The following is a 15,460-nucleotide window of genomic DNA, read 5'->3' as shown; positions in this document are numbered from 1 at the left end:
CTACTTAGGTGAGACCAATTTAATTTGTTGTTCTACGGACAGATCATTAGAAAAATACGGGGCGGTCGGTCGGCAAAATAAGAATAAATTTTTCATTTATCAGGGTTGGTAAGGTACCGAGAAAATTTTCAAAAAAGTACCTATCTGGATCAAAAATTTACTTTGTTTTTTATCTTCGATGAAGGTCATAATAAAATTTTAGTGTATGGAATGCTTTATATGATTTTTCAATTTCTTGAATTAATTTTCAGCTTTATTCAAGTTTAATTCTTACAAATAACTAGTGTTTAAAATAGATTGTAGTGGAAATTCGATATTATTATTTTTTTGATTTTAGCAAAAATAGGGTCGGTCGGGCCCATAGAACAACAAATTAAATTGGTCTCGCCTCATACGCCTTGAATTTGAGTAATTTCAGGCTCAGTATTGTTCTTAAATTGTTCTTAATTGTTGGCGATTTTGAGCCTCATTGTGCTTATAAAATTGTTCTTATATAAAAAAGTGTACGTGTTTTGATAAGAACGAATTATATAAAAACTATATAGTCGATGCAGTACTATATGAAAAATGCCTTGGTATTTTATTCTCACAAAACCGATTCCAACGCATTCAATAGTTGTCAAAAGCATCTTGGAAGCCTACTAGAATGGTTCTAAAAGTCTTGAAAATCTACCTTTGATTCTTATAGAAACTCATAGCACGTACAGAAGTGACTAAGTCTGAATATCAATTGAAAGATTCAAAAGATCTTCAAAATTTGCAACCCACGCATGCTTCCGCCTTCAATATCATCCCAGCTGACCCGCAACGTTGTTTCAAAATTAATCTAATGTTCACAACGTCCATATAGCGTTAGATGAACGTTGAAAAAACGTCGTGTGCCAGCTGGGTATGTGGTGTAAAATTAGAAATGAGTTAACTTCATCATCGTCGAATTTTAGGAAGACTCCTGCCGAGTGAACAATTATTGTTTTGGCAAAGGAGAAGCACATCCATTGGATTGGTGCGATGTCTGTGTTGGAGAAAATGCTTTTGAACCAAGATATGGTAAGAGAATTTATATTTGGTTTTGTATCATTAAAATGCATGGGGACAATGCTTAGTTTTTAGAATATATCTTTCCGTAGAAACCTTCCCAAGACTCGTACCAGTGCAGTTCGGGGGCTCATTAGAGGGCTCAAAACACTAAAGGGCTGCTTAGACTACACAATATATTGACGAACAATATTCGACAATATGGTTTGCGGACCGTAATGTACGAAGTAAACAACTGGTACTCTATTATAAAAAGGAATTTTCTTTCTGTAAACAATCCCCCTTTATTGTTGGAATATTGCAAATCGAGCTGACAATATATTGCGGACACCTTTTCAATATATTGTCGACATTCAGCAATATATCATCAATATATTGCCTGACAATATATTGTGTAGTGTATGTAGCCCTTAAGCCTTGCATAAACACTTGTAGAGAGCAGAGAGAGAGAAGAAGCCGGGCCTGAAAGATTCTCTGTAGAGCACTCTAGAAACTGAATTCACGCTCAGCGCTATATCTATCCACAAATAAGTGTTTCGTCCTTCCTAATCAGATTCTTAAAAATCTCTAATAAACCAAGATTAGAAGCCTACAATGCATAAAAAACTTATACAGTATTTCATTCACATCCAATGATTGGCTGTAATGCGTGAAGCAGGCCGTAATGTTTTAGATTTTTTAAAGAAATATAACTTTTAAACCCGGGGGGGGCACTCGATTTTGAAAACGACCGTACGTTTGGCCAAAGATCAGGTCTCTAAAATCGGACTCTTACAGTGTAGGAAAAATTTGGCTGAAAATCGACCCTTAAAGTGCAATTTTTCGAAATTTTTTGCCCTTTTCAGGGCAAAAATCTTTTGCAATTTCTCAAATTTTATCTCAAAATTTGGTATTTTCTCAAATTTTACACCCTTACAGTGCACTTTTTCCCACTTGCTCACAAATCAACCCTTACAGTGCACTTTCAAAAGTCCAAAAAAGTTACCCTTAAGGGCCGCACATCCGGTAGGTCGGTTGGTCACTTACCTGAAGTGCCCCCTTCCCCCCGGGCTTTTAAATTGATAATCTTATACAGTACATTTTCTCACTGGTCAGCACTTACAATTACCACCATAATACCTTTCTTTTCCCAACCTATTTCAGACAACTTGGCACCTGTGTTTCGACAAACAGAACCTATCAAAGTTTTTAAAGACCAAGAAATGAGCTTCGTTATCCCCGTATTTGATCCTGAACAGAAGAGGATGAAATATGAGTTGATAGAACCACCATCGCCACCACTGGGTATGGAGATCTCCAATGGTGGAGTACTGACATGGACACCCAAGGAAGAAAACAAAACGTTCTCAGGTAATCTTCAGTGTGTCTATTTCATGATATGCAACACTGGAGAGTCTTCTGAGAATCTTCAAAATTTTCCACCAAATACGTCACTTAAACAATAGAAAAAGTGATGTATTGGGTGAGCAAAAACAGAAAAGTTGCATAATTTTGTGAAGCCACTGCAGTGGTGTATATCATGAATAGGCCCTTTTTACGCAGGACCTATTATGTCTGGTACAAAAGGGAACTTTATCGTCTCCGATTTCAACAAAAATTTTCATTGCCAAGTTCATTAACATTTTGAGACAAAAAACTTTGACCACTGAATTAAATGTGTTAACCCTATTAGCCCCAGGGCTGCCAGGGGGGTAGAATCTACCACGCTGGAGTTCTTTTGCTTATATCTCGGAGAAAAATTTTTTAAACAACTTGAAACTTTCTGACTTTTAATAAAATCTTATTAAGAGTACTTGTGCAAAATTTTAGGGTCATAGGTTGTCCAGATTTTAAAGTGCTGATAACTTCTAAACTATTTATTCAATCATTTTCGAATTTTGACACGTGATAGGCATTGATAATAAAAATTCAAAAAATCAAAAAAAATTTGAAAATGATGACGTCATCATTTATGACGTCATCAAATTTTGAAATTTTACTCATCTTCAGCATAGATTTTAAGAGAAAATCGTCATGAAAATTGCAAAACCGGCCATCATGTCAAAAAACAGCCTTTTACCTCTCAGAATCTTCAAACAGAATCTAAATATCTTTATTGGTTAGACTGTAATAGACACTTTTGTAAACCATATATTTGGGTTTTTTTCCGACAGGTGGAAATTTTGTGATGACGTTATCGGTTTTTGAATGACGTCATCAATTTTTTTTTCTTTCTGGAAAATTGTATCATGATGGAGAACATTTGTACCAAATTTCATGGCCATAGCTCTTCTAGATCGAAAATAATCGAGGGTGGTAGATTCTACCCCCCCCCCCTGAGGATACAAAAGTCAAAAAAGCTTGTGGCTAATAGGGTTAAAGCCAACAAAAAAGTGTAACATTATTTTACTTCCCAAAACCAGCGAGTTTATCATTTAAAAATCCTAACTAAACTCTCTTTTTTCCCAGTGCGGATCAAAGTTACTGACATTTGTGGCAACAGTTCGTATTCTACATATGATTTTGAGGTTGTTAATTGTCCTTGTCAAGCTTTCAATGGTGCAGAATGTCAAAGGAGTGATAATGGAACTATTAGCTGTGTTTGCCCTGCTGGATGTACCGGAAAAAAGTACGAAAAAAGGCTTGATCACTAATAGTTCGCTCTTATTAACTCGTTCATGAGTTTGCTTAGTTTGAATAGACCTTATCAGAGTTTTTGATTTTTCTAAAACAGCGATGCATTGTGGGATTATTTCGGGGGTATTACAATAGAAATCTCTTAGGAATTCCTCGAGGGAATTCTATTGAAATACCCGGGAAACAATCCCACAATGCATCACTGTTTAAAAAAATCAAAAACTACTCTTTATTATTCAAATCTTTCTCTAATTCGATCAAAGTTTTTGATCCCTTGAAAATCGATTTAGAGAGAATCAACTGTACTTCCAAAGTTGAAAATTATTCCACTATTAGTTTTGTGCGAAGAACGTCTCTTTACCACAAAACCATGCCACAGATCCGGAGGACCCCGAGCCTCACATGTAAAAAATACCCTAGGATTTAAACCCTACTGGATAATTAAACTATAGTTTTATCCCCATTCGAAATTGGGCCGCAAAAACTACACTCCAAAACCAAAACCACCCCCGTTTTTCTTTTTTGAGATAGAAACAATGATTTTCTGTCCCCTTTCGGACTTTCATCCCCACAGAGAGAAAAAAATCCTTTAGCAAAAATTGCCTTGACTTTGAGTTTTTTCATTTACTAAGGTCCCACTCAACTAAGCTACTTTCCCAGCTGGCACACAACGTTGTTTCAACGTTAATCTAACGTTCACAACGTCCATTTAACGTTAGATGAGTTGTGTGCCAGCTAGGTTGAAATAATTAATAAAGAATAGAATATGATCTTCAAATTCAAAATACCCCAAAATACCCATAAAGAAACTCTGTTTTTCTTCCAAAAATTTTTTTCGTAATGGATAAGTAAGTAGCTTGACATGCAAAATGGAATGTAATTTCTCAATTTAACTCAATTCTCTTTTCTTTTCCAGCTGTTCCGTTGGCGAAGAGTGCAAATCAAAAAGTAAGGAAAAACTAATTTTTTGATTTTCTAAAAGTTCATTTTGGCTTGAAGTTTAGTTAAAATAATTTTCTTTAACGTGGTTTCAATATGGTAGTCCAGCTGGCGACGACGTTGTTTTAACGTTCATCTAACGTTATATAGACGTTATGAACACAAGATAAACGTTGAAACAACGTTGTGTGTCAGAACGGAGCAGTTCCGTTCCGAGCGAAACTGTTTCGAACTGTTTTGCTTTGTAACGTCTTCTTATTTGATGACGTTTTCAATTTTGACGTTCACGGAACGGAACGTATCGTGTGAACTTGGTCTTAAAGCGATAGACTTTAGTTTAAAATTGATTATTATTATTATTATTATTATTTTCATTATTCGTACCTTATTCTGTCGAGTACAAATTAGTAAAGATTTTCTCAATCCAATCTTAGCACCAGTCACTTCAAACAGTGAACTTTTTGTTAAACTTTAATGTTATGTCTAGAAATAATGGCCTCTTCTAATAATGGCCATTCATATAATCGATTTTCAGAGCTACATTGCTCCAAATGAGACAAGAGGCGAATCGCGCATACAGGATTCGAAGCTACTTAATTCCTTTAAGTTGTGCAGATCACCTGTTTCTTATGTTGGTTGGCTTAAATGTCATTTTTACCACCAGAATTCGCCAAAAATACCCATCAGCTGGCACACAACGTTGTTTCAACGTTTTTCTAACATTCACAACGTCCATTAACGTTAAATGAACGCTGTGTGCCAGCTGGGTAGTGTTAAATTCAAACTGTCATTCAAAATGTGGTGATCTAGTCTTCGGCTAGATTATCACATTTGATCTTACCCCTAAGGACCTAAGGTATTTATGCAAATATTGGACAGAGATAGAGGTGCATAAGTTTTTTTATTTATCAATGAAAAAATTTCAAAATTTCAAAAAGAGAATCAGTGGATTGGAATTTTCCTTGAAAGGAAAAATGTGAAAAAAGAATTCACACATCCCCTACGGTGTTTAGGTTCTGCAAAACCTGGATGGATAGAGATGCATAAGTTTTAACATTTTCAATATTTCAACTTTCAATAGCATCCCCAATGAAACTCAACTGCTATCAAAATAAAATGGAAATTGGTTTAGAATTCGATCACCTATCACGTCACTCCTTACCTTATATCGTCAAATTTCACGGTGATAATAACTGCCCAACATTAAATGCATCTTCAGCATCTTCAATATACGATGGACGTCTATGGATGAATGCAAATTACAGTGAATGTGGTATCAAAGCTTTTGAGAGTGGAAACAAACTACTCTAAGGTCCCGAATAGACGTCCCCCCCCGCTTATTAATTTTCGAAAATATTTCGGACCCCCCCGTTCTTATTAGGACCCCCCCGTTTATTAGTTTTTAAGAATATTTTCAGCTGTCAAAGAGAAGGACCCTTATTTTGCTCTAAATAGCCTGATTTTAGCCTTTATTTACCTAAATATTTTCAGACCCCCCCCGTTTATTCAGACCCCCCCGTTTATTATATTTTGCAAAAATTTCGGACCCCCCCTTTTATTCTGACCCCCCCTACTATTCGGGACCTTAGAGTAGTGTTCAAACAAATCGTTGAAGTTGTGTACGGAAAACAAATGAAATCTTTAGATGTTTATCGACATTTTATTGATACTTATAACGCTTCTTGTTCGATTGATCGAAATGTTACACATAAATTAAACATCAATGTTAAAGAACAGGAGACTATCGACAAGGAAACAGGTAGGCACTTTACGTGTAGCACACAACGTTGTTTTAACGTTCATCTAATGTTTACAACGTCCATATAACGTTAGATGAACACAACAACGTCGGGTGCCATCCAGGTTTCTATACTTGTGATGCATATTTATTTTTAATGTATGTTTTTATGAGGCCCTCGAAACAGTTTGCGGTTTTCTTGATGTTGTACTAGAGACTTTCTTCTGGCGAGGAAACAGGTAAGTACTTTACAGGGGGGTTCATGGTTGACGGAGGAGTGGAATCGGCCCTTTTTCGATCGGAGTGGCGGAATTTGACGAAAATTTGACAGAATTTCGGAAATTGAATCTGCTGACGGAGATGGAAAATTAGACAATTTTAGTGTGGAAAAACGGAATTTAGCAAATGTTTTTGCAATTTTTCGGAATTATGGCAAAAGATATTCAAATCACGCAGAAATTTTTACAAAGAAAGCTTGAACTTCAAAGGAATCTTCGATGGCGGAGTTCTTATTTTCATCCTGAAAATTGTAAAAAATCACCAAAAGTCCTCCCTTTCCAGATACACATCTTGAAAATTAGTAAAATTTGGGACCCTACCAGATATCTTCAGAGCCTAAAAAAGGGATCCTGACTAGCAACATATCCCCCCGTACCCAATTTTGCTTACCTATTTTGAAGGTGAATGGTAAAATACGATGGCTTTTTTACGGAAAAACTTAATGAAGAACTAACTCGGCAAAAAGTAATCTAGGGGTTCTCGATTTGGCGAAAATTAATTTGATTCAATAATACAGTGGGACGTCCAATTTACGGACACCACGGGGAAAAGGGTGGTTAGTGTCCGCTATAGTGTCCACTAATAAGTACATATTTCAAACTTTTTTTTATTCAACAGAGGAGAACGCCGATTTCAAATTCAAATTTAGTGCTTTCAAAGACGATAAAACGGCGATCAGTGGTTTGGTCTTTCTTGGAGATTTAATCCATTTCGAATTGGAGTTACTTTCCAACTCTAAAGTTGTGAAAACGTCTCCTCAAGATTGTTTTGCTACACGTTTGGATGGAACAGGACGCTTCGATCTTATTAAAGATAGGTAAACATATATTTATAGTAGAGTCAAAGATGGGTTTTGCTATTTATCATAAAAACCTTTCTTTTTGGAGGAGATCTAAGTGATATAATTTTCGCGAACTCTTTAAAAGAAATGTTTTGTGAAAAGAAAAATCTCCACGAAGAAAAACAATAAAAAGTTTAAGCGCCGTTTCAGCAAATTGTTCGTAAGTGTTTCGCCTTAATTTCTTTATTGATGGAAACCTTCACCAACAGAGGCAACAGTCGCGAAAATCGACAATAAAATAACCAGAAAGCTTTCATCAAAAAATATATTTTTGAGAATTTTTTTTAGCTTTGGGTTTATTTATTATATACTATAAGTGATTTAAAGTCATTCAATCAGCAAATATTCTTATCATTTTTTTAGATGTGTAGGTGATGATGAAACACTCGCGATCACATCGTCCAATCAACAAACACACATGTTCTCGTGGAGAATGGAAGCTTTCAGATATTTTGGAAATTCTGACGGTATTGTAATCACCTGTCGAGTTTTGGTTTGTCGAAATAATCCTTTTGATCAACTGACAGATGAATGTAAGAGATGTGGACAAACTACCGTCAGACGAAAACGAAGAAATGATGTAGATGAAGAGGAAAAAGATGTTTTGAGCGAAACTTCGCTGAAGAGCACTCCCATTTTCCTTGTTGAAAGACCAGGTATGTGTCGCTCTCTCTCATTATTTCTCTTCTTACATGTTGTAAATTGTCGATTTGAGTGATATTTCATTTCCTGGATTAAGTTTCCACTGACTTTTCTGAGATTTTTCCGCTAAATAATGTTTTCAAGGCGGTTGTTGCACTCAATGAATTTTGAAAAGGCCCAATGGCATAATTTAAAAACGTACTATGCACTTATCATGCCTTTTACTGATGCATATTTCCTGACTGTCCCCCAGCTCTCGGACTATAATTTTAGTCAACTCTGATGTTATTGTTTTATTTATTCTAGACAAAGGCGAAAAGGCCAAAGTATCTGGTGATGAAGGTCTCGATCGCACTGAAAAGATGGCAATCATTTTTGTTTGTGGTGTTGTGGCATTGGTTCTTTGTGTTGCCATCCTCAAAAAGGTTTTCTTCAAACCTCAAAGTGGAATGCCAGAAAAAACTGCTGTTGGATAAAGAAATACTTTCTTGTAGCCTACCCCATAGGATGAATGGAGTATAAATTAATTGTATGCGTCAAGGGATAATCAGATGGTTTGAGATGTTGTGTCGAGAAACGACTATTTGAAACGGTTCCTACATTAGAACACCCCTTTTTCACTCTGACCAACTGGGACCTCTTCATTACGGAAAAATTGGCTTAAACATCGTCCCCAGTGGAAAGTTTTACTCTAATTTTTGTCCCCCCCTAAAATAAATCAAATATTTTTTTGGCTCGAAAACGACGGAATTTAAATCCCTAACAATAACATGGGAATGTCGGATCCTCCGTCGAGTTTCAGTCCGTTATTTTTACCCCCACTGGCTAATAAATCCTACCGGTCCTGGAGAAGGTGAAAAGGGGATGTGTTACAATTCTACTGTTTTCTTGCTAAAATTAAAAAAAATTATAACTTGACTATGTCAACTTTCCAAAAGAGTTTGACAAAAAGATTCGGAAGTTTTTCTCAGGACACAGTGGAATCCATCTACCAGTAAAAGATCTCAAACCGTCTGATTTATCCCTTTAATGTTTATGTATGTAAGATTAAGTAATCGAGGTGTCTTTATCTAACTAAGTTTTGTTTGCTGATCAATAAATCCGAATTTACTCTAGATTAACATTCTAGATCTAAGCATTCTTTTTGTATGTGCCTGTATACCATTTTTCTATGTAAGATTCTCTGTACTAATTAGAAAATCAGAAATCTCAAAATTTATTTTTAAATGAACTAAACTAATTTTTGTAATAGACTTTGTGTATTGAACCATAACTTTTATTCAAGATGATGTATGAAAAAAATTTTCCTTTTAAAGTTGAATATTGTGTTTGTTTCAATTTGAAATCCTTATCCAAATCTTTTTAGACATGATCCAAACAAATCATCGTATTAGAGGAAAATATATCTATCAAACTGTGCAAAATCCTTTAATATTTGCTTACTATGATCAAGATGACTGCTTCACAAGATTTTGTAGTCTTAGAAGGGTTGCCAATGAACATAGTGTAATTTGCATGGAAATTCATTTTTTCACCCTGATAAAATATGACAGCCCTTGATTTGTAAAAAGTTGTTGTCTAAGAATACGCCTAATTGACGCATTGATAAGAAAATTTGTTGTAGTTGATTAGAATTTTTTTTCGGAAAATTTGGAATGAAGTATTTTGTTTTGTTTGTCTTTGTTGTAACTGGCCAAAAGCCACTTTCGAAACCCGAGCTTTAAAATGCTAAAAACGAGAAATTACCCAAAATTCTCAAAATATTTTGACCGATATTGTAGAGAAATGAAAAATGAAAAATTTAATTTTAAAAATGATACCATTGTCCGGGCTGTAATAGGGTTGTGAGCTGACGGGTATATACCGCCTTACTTTCTACCTTCGAACACTTAGCGGGACTAAAAAGGAGGGGAAATAGGGAACTTTTATAAATTTTGTGAATTTTACGACCGAGATTCAATTTCTGATTCTTCCAACCCTTAAAAGAACTTCCAAGTTCCAAAAACCCTACCATCTTTTGACAATAAAAATAAAAAGCCAATCGATTTAAAAAAAGGAAGAACTGGAAAATAGATCTGAACAAGCCAGAATTTTGCTGACCTAAACATTGATCAGATTATCTTACTCATTCAACTCACTCAACAGTTTTCTATGGTGGCCTACAGAGACATTAGCGATATAATGAATTAGCTGATCGAAAAACAATAAAAAAGCTCAAAAAAAGGGCAAAAACAAAGGGCATGGTGTTAGGGCAGGGAAGGGCTCATTTCAATTTCATTTCAATTGGCCATTTTAAGGCCAGGCAGGTCAAGGGCAGGGGATTTTAAATTCATTTCAATTCATTTGCAATTTCATTTCAAGGGCAGGGCAAGGGCAGGGCAAGGGCAGGGCAAGGGCAGGGGGCAATTTCAGGGCAAGGGCAAGGGGCAATTTCAGGGCAATTCAGGGCAAGGGCAAGGGCAAGGGGGAAATTTCAGGGCAAGTCAATTTCATTTTAAGGGGTCAATTTCATTTCATTCATTTCAATTTCATTTCAAGGGAAAGGGCAATTTTCATTTCAATTCATTTCAATTTCATTTCAAGGGCATTTAAAGGCATTTCAAGGGCAAGGGCAGGGCAATTTCAGGGCAATTTCAGGGCAAGGCAGGGCAATGGTCATTTCAAGGGCAATTTCAGGGTCAAGGGCATTTCAGGGCAAGTTCATTTGCAGGGTCAATTCAGGGCATTTCAATTTGCATTTCATTTCAGTTCAATTTCAGGGGGAATTTCAATTTCAGGTCAATTTCATTTCAATTTCATTTCAATTGGTCAGGGCAATCAGGGGAAGGCATTTCAAGCATTTCATTTGCAAGGGCATTTGCAATTTTCAATTTCAGGGGCAAGGTCAGGATTTCAATTTCAATTTAATTTTAATGCAGGATTTCATTTTTAAGTTCATGTTTAATTTCATTTCAATTTCATTTTAATTTCAAATTAAATTCAAAATGAATTGAAAAAAAAATCACTTCATGGCCGAGAAGGGACAATAAGGGCAAAGACTGGACGAGAAGGACATTAATCTTTTTATTTCAATCTCAAATAATTCAAAATGATTGAAAAAACAACCACTTCATGGCCGAGAAGGACAATAAGGGCCAAGACGTGGACGAGAAGGACAGGAAATGGCGGAGAAGGACATTAAGCGTGGGTTCAATCTCAAATTAAAACTTCGTTCCAAAAACCTACCACATTTTGACAATAAAAATAAAAAGCCAATCGAGGGAAAAAAAGGAAGAACGGGAAAAGAATGTGAACAAGCCAGAAGGGTGCTGACCTAAACTTGATCAGAGATTAACGCAGGTCAACTCAGCAACAGGGGGGGGGCTACAGAGAGCAACGGTATCATGCATTAGGGGACTGCAGCGAAAAAACATAAAGCTCATAGGCAGGAAAGTCATTTCAAGGCAGGGCAAGGGAAGGGCAGTTCAAGGGCAGGGAATGTCAAGGGGTCAGGGGAATGGGCAAGGGCAAGGCCATTTCAAGGCATTTAAATTCAGGCAATTTCATGGCAAGGTCAATTTAAAGGGCATTGGAAATTTCATTTGGCAAGGAAGTTTCAATTTCATTTCAATTTCAGTGTTCAATTTCAGGGCAAATTTCATTCAATTTTCAATTTCATTTCATTTCAAGTTCAATTTCATTTCAATTTCAATTTCAATTTCATTTCAATTTCAATTTCATTTCATTCAATTCATTTCATTCATTTCAATTTCATTTTAATTTCATTTCAATTTCATTTCAATTTCATTTTAAATTTACTTCAATTTCAATTTCATTTCATTTCAATTTCATTTCAATTTCATTTCAATTTCAACATTAACTTTTTTACCGGGGGGGGGGTACTAGGGTTGGTGAATGAGGGGTATGTGCGGACGGGACCTCCGAAAACCGACCCTTAGAGAGACCAAATTTTAGTGAAAAAGTGACCCTTAGAGAGACTTTTTCGAAAAAATTTCTCTGATTTTCAAAACTTCCTACCCTTAGTGGGACTTTTTTGTAATTTTTTCTCTCAATATCAAAATTTTTTTCTAAAAATTGTGATTTTTCCCACCCTTAGAGGGACTTTGATGAAAGGTGAAAAACCCGACCCTTACCGTCCGCAGCTACCCAGCACCTATTTTTGCCTAAGTACCCCCCCCCCCGGGCTTTTTTATTTATATTTCAATTCAAATTAAATTCGAAATGAATTAAAAAAAATCATTGAGGAACCAGACCACTCACATACCGATTTTTCTCACGATTAACGTCATTCCGACGCTGAGTCCATGACTCCACTATGTACTCCACTCCCTCCCCTTAAACGTATTTTTGTAAGAGTATCAAAATCTTTTGAAACCTTCGGAACGCCGCTTTTAGGTTAAAATTGCAAAATCTTGGCCCTTTTTACGCCGGCCCTTTTAACGCCGGCCCTTATTACGCCACGAGCCCAAAAATAACGCCAATAAGGCCCGGTGTAAAAAGGGCCGATAAGGTAGTTTGTTCTTATATTAAAAAAGAAACGTTTAGCGGCGTCGTAGTAGTGTCGTAGTCAGCCACCAAAAATCGATGAAATCGCTTTTTCTTTTATTCACATATTTACAATGAAAAACTTGAGTCTACAGCTGCGGGAGTAATGACTTTCACACTTTACTTCATCAAAGTCGAATAACAGGGAATTTTTCTAGAGGTGTGTGTAAATCCCCAAAGGAGAGAGTGTGAGGTACGAAAAATGCAGCTCAATCTCAACCGGCTCGCAACCGTTTATTTACATGACTAATAGACCTTTTCATTAATTACGTAACTAACATCACATTTGCGCGCAAAAAAAATCGATGGGTTTTGATTGGTTTTTGAGGAAACATTACGTTATGGTGGAGAAATCTTTGGTCTGTAATTTAGAATAGGTAAAAAGTCAAACAATTTGGATCAGATTCAGATTATAAAAGGTCTTTCTTGACATCGAGTTTAAAATAACATAAAGTACCTTTTAAAGTTTTTCTCATAACCATAGAATTATCTGACTATCCCTCTAAGATTTTCTGTTTAGCTTCAGGAAAATGCATTAAGATTTCTAGGCGAGACTTATATTAAGAGCAAAGTCCTTCTGAAGAGAAAACAGAACGCTTTGAATGCTTTGATTAAACTTAAATTTTTCCTAGTTCTCTGTTAGATCAGTTAAAAATACTATTTCAACCAGACTCTATTCACCAGAGCGATTAACTCTAGCATCAGAGTCACTAGGACCATCGAATCCATTAGACTCACTAGAACAGTCGACTCCACCATCAGCGCTGAACTATCAACTTCATTAGACTTGCAGAAGCACCAGTAACAACATGCGACTCAAAATGGGCTCATTTCAAGTCTAGATGGCGACTCAAAATGGGCTCATTTCAAGTCTAGATGATAATTAATTTATAGTCCTCTTCCCAGAAATCTAACATTTTTCTCGTCCACGTCTTTGCCCTTATTGTCCTTCTCGCCCATGATGTGATTTTTTTTGGGACAAGCTGGAGTTTCTACAAGCTCTTATTTGATTTGGTTGGTCGTTAAGATGTAATAAAAGAATCTTATTACTTTTTCTAAAGAACGCGTCATCTCTATCACTTTAAATGACCAATGAGTGAAGTATCTTGTAAAAACTCCAGCTCATCCCCTTTATTTCAATTCATTATGATTTTAATTTGAAATTGAAATAAAAAAGGTTAATGTCATTCTCGGCCATTTAATGTCCTTCTCGTCCACGTCTTTGCCCTTATTGTCCTTCTCGGCCATGAAGTGATTTTTTTTCAATTAATTTTGAATTTAATTTGAGATTGAAATAAAAAAGATTAATGTCCTTCTCGTCCACGTCTTTGCCCTTATTGTCCTTCTCGGCCATGAAGTGATTTTTTTCAATTAATTTTGAATTTAATTTGAGATTGAAATAAAAAAGATTAATGTCCTTCTCGTCCACGTCTTTGCCCTTATTGTCCTTCTCGGCCATGAAGTGATTTTTTTTTCAATTCATTTTGAATTTAATTTGAGATTGAAAATTAAAAAAAGGTTATGTCCTTCTCGCCATTTAATGTCCTTCTCGTCCACGCCTTTTCCCTTATTGTCCTTCTCGGCCATGAAGTGATTTTTTTTTTCAATTCATTTTGAATTTAATTTGAAATTAAAATGAAATTGAAATGAAATTAAAATGAAATTGAAATGAAATTGAACAATAAAATGAAATTGAAATGAAAAAAATTAACAATGAAATAAAATGAAATTGAAATGAAATAAATGAAAAATTGAAATGAAATTGAAATGAATTGAAATTTGAAAAATTTGAAATTGAAATGAAATTGAAATTGAAAATTGAAAATGAAATGAAATAAATTGAAAAATGAAATTGAAATGAAATTAAAATGAAATGAAATTAAATTGAAAAATTAAAATTGAAATGAAATGAATTTAAAATGAATTGAAAATTGAAATGAATTTAAAATGAAATTGAAATGAATTAAAATGAAATTGAATGAAATGAAATGAATTGAAATGAATTGAAATGAAATTTGAACTGAAATGCAATTCAATGAAATTGAATGAAATTGAAAATGAAATTTAAAATGAAATTGAAATGAATTAAAATGAAAAAACGTGAACATGAAATTGAAATGAAATTAATGAAATTAAAAAATTGAAATGAATTTAAAATTTGAAATGAATTTGACAAATGTTGAATTTAAAATGAAAATTGAAATGAAATGAAATTGAATAAATTGAAATTGAAATTGAAATGAAATTGAAATGAATTTAAAATGAAATTGAAATGAAATTGAAATGAAATTGAAATGAAATTGAAATGAAATTAAAATGAAATTGAAATGAATTTAAAATGAAATTAAAATGAAATTGAAATGAATTTAAAATGAAATTAAAACTTTGAAATTGAAAATTGCCCTGAAATTGAATGAAATTGAAATGAAAATGAAAATGAAATGAAATGAAAATCAAAATGAAATGAAATTAAAATGAAACGAAATTGAAATGAATTAAAATGAAAGTAAAATTAAATTTAATTGAGCTTTTTTATTGTTTTTCAATCCGTGTAGCGAAAGTATAATTCAATTTTCCTTTTAAAAATGAAATGAAAATTGAAAAAAATTCAATTTTTAATTTTCATTATGCAATTTGAAATCGAAAAACAAGCTATTTTCAATTTTTCATTTCAAATTGGAAATTGAATTTCAAACAGGGTTTTTTTGGAAAATTTAGGGCGTGTCCGGGCGCCCTTCCTTCCCGGACCCCATCCTGTCGTGTGTGCGATCGCCTTGTTAAAATCCTATTTTCGCCCGTGTATTGAAAGTATAATTCAATTTCCA

At 34.6% G+C, this 15,460-nt stretch overlaps 2 protein-coding genes across 3 annotated transcripts in view; both read left to right on the top strand.

Annotated features, from left to right (window-relative positions):
- Window positions 1–5,895, top strand: part of LOC136817575 (von Willebrand factor D and EGF domain-containing protein-like) — a 37,237-nt gene extending 31,342 nt beyond the window's left edge. Inside the window, exons 20-24 of one of the 2 annotated variants that reach the window (XM_067073899.1) lie at window positions 942–1,047; window positions 2,179–2,385; window positions 3,484–3,643; window positions 4,568–4,599; window positions 5,672–5,895. The gene's annotated coding sequence lies outside the window, so the exon portion shown is untranslated. The remainder of the gene's footprint in view (window positions 1–941; window positions 1,048–2,178; window positions 2,386–3,483; window positions 3,644–4,567; window positions 4,600–5,671) is intronic. The other variant, XM_067073900.1, reaches the window with a different exon arrangement.
- A 264-nt stretch (window positions 5,896–6,159) lies between these two features.
- On the top strand, window positions 6,160–8,595 carry LOC136817576 (uncharacterized). Its single transcript, XM_067073901.1, has 4 exons — window positions 6,160–6,349; window positions 7,226–7,424; window positions 7,812–8,104; window positions 8,397–8,595. Exons 1-4 carry the CDS (start codon window positions 6,223–6,225, stop codon window positions 8,564–8,566), a joined length of 789 nt encoding a protein of 262 aa, XP_066930002.1. The 5' UTR covers window positions 6,160–6,222; the 3' UTR covers window positions 8,567–8,595.
- The last annotated feature ends 6,865 nt before the right edge of the window (window positions 8,596–15,460 follow it).

The sequence above is a fragment of the Clytia hemisphaerica genome, unplaced genomic scaffold (assembly GCF_902728285.1).
Source record: "Clytia hemisphaerica strain Z4C2 unplaced genomic scaffold, Clytia hemisphaerica genome assembly, whole genome shotgun sequence".
NCBI classification, from domain to species: Eukaryota; Metazoa; Cnidaria; class Hydrozoa; order Leptothecata; family Clytiidae; genus Clytia; species Clytia hemisphaerica.
The sequence above is the reverse complement of the archived record's forward strand: the minus strand, read 5'-3'. Positions and strand labels throughout refer to the sequence as shown.

Excerpts from the sequence above, each read along its gene's own strand:
- LOC136817576 (XM_067073901.1), top strand. The coding sequence starts at position 6,223 with ATGAAATCTTTAGATGTTTATCGACATTTTATTGATACTTATAACGCT. Across the intron at positions 7,425-7,811 it reads TTCGATCTTATTAAAGATAG|ATGTGTAGGTGATGATGAAA; the intron begins GTAAACATATAT and ends TCATTTTTTTAG. Across the intron at positions 8,105-8,396 it reads TTTCCTTGTTGAAAGACCAG|ACAAAGGCGAAAAGGCCAAA; the intron begins GTATGTGTCGCT and ends TATTTATTCTAG.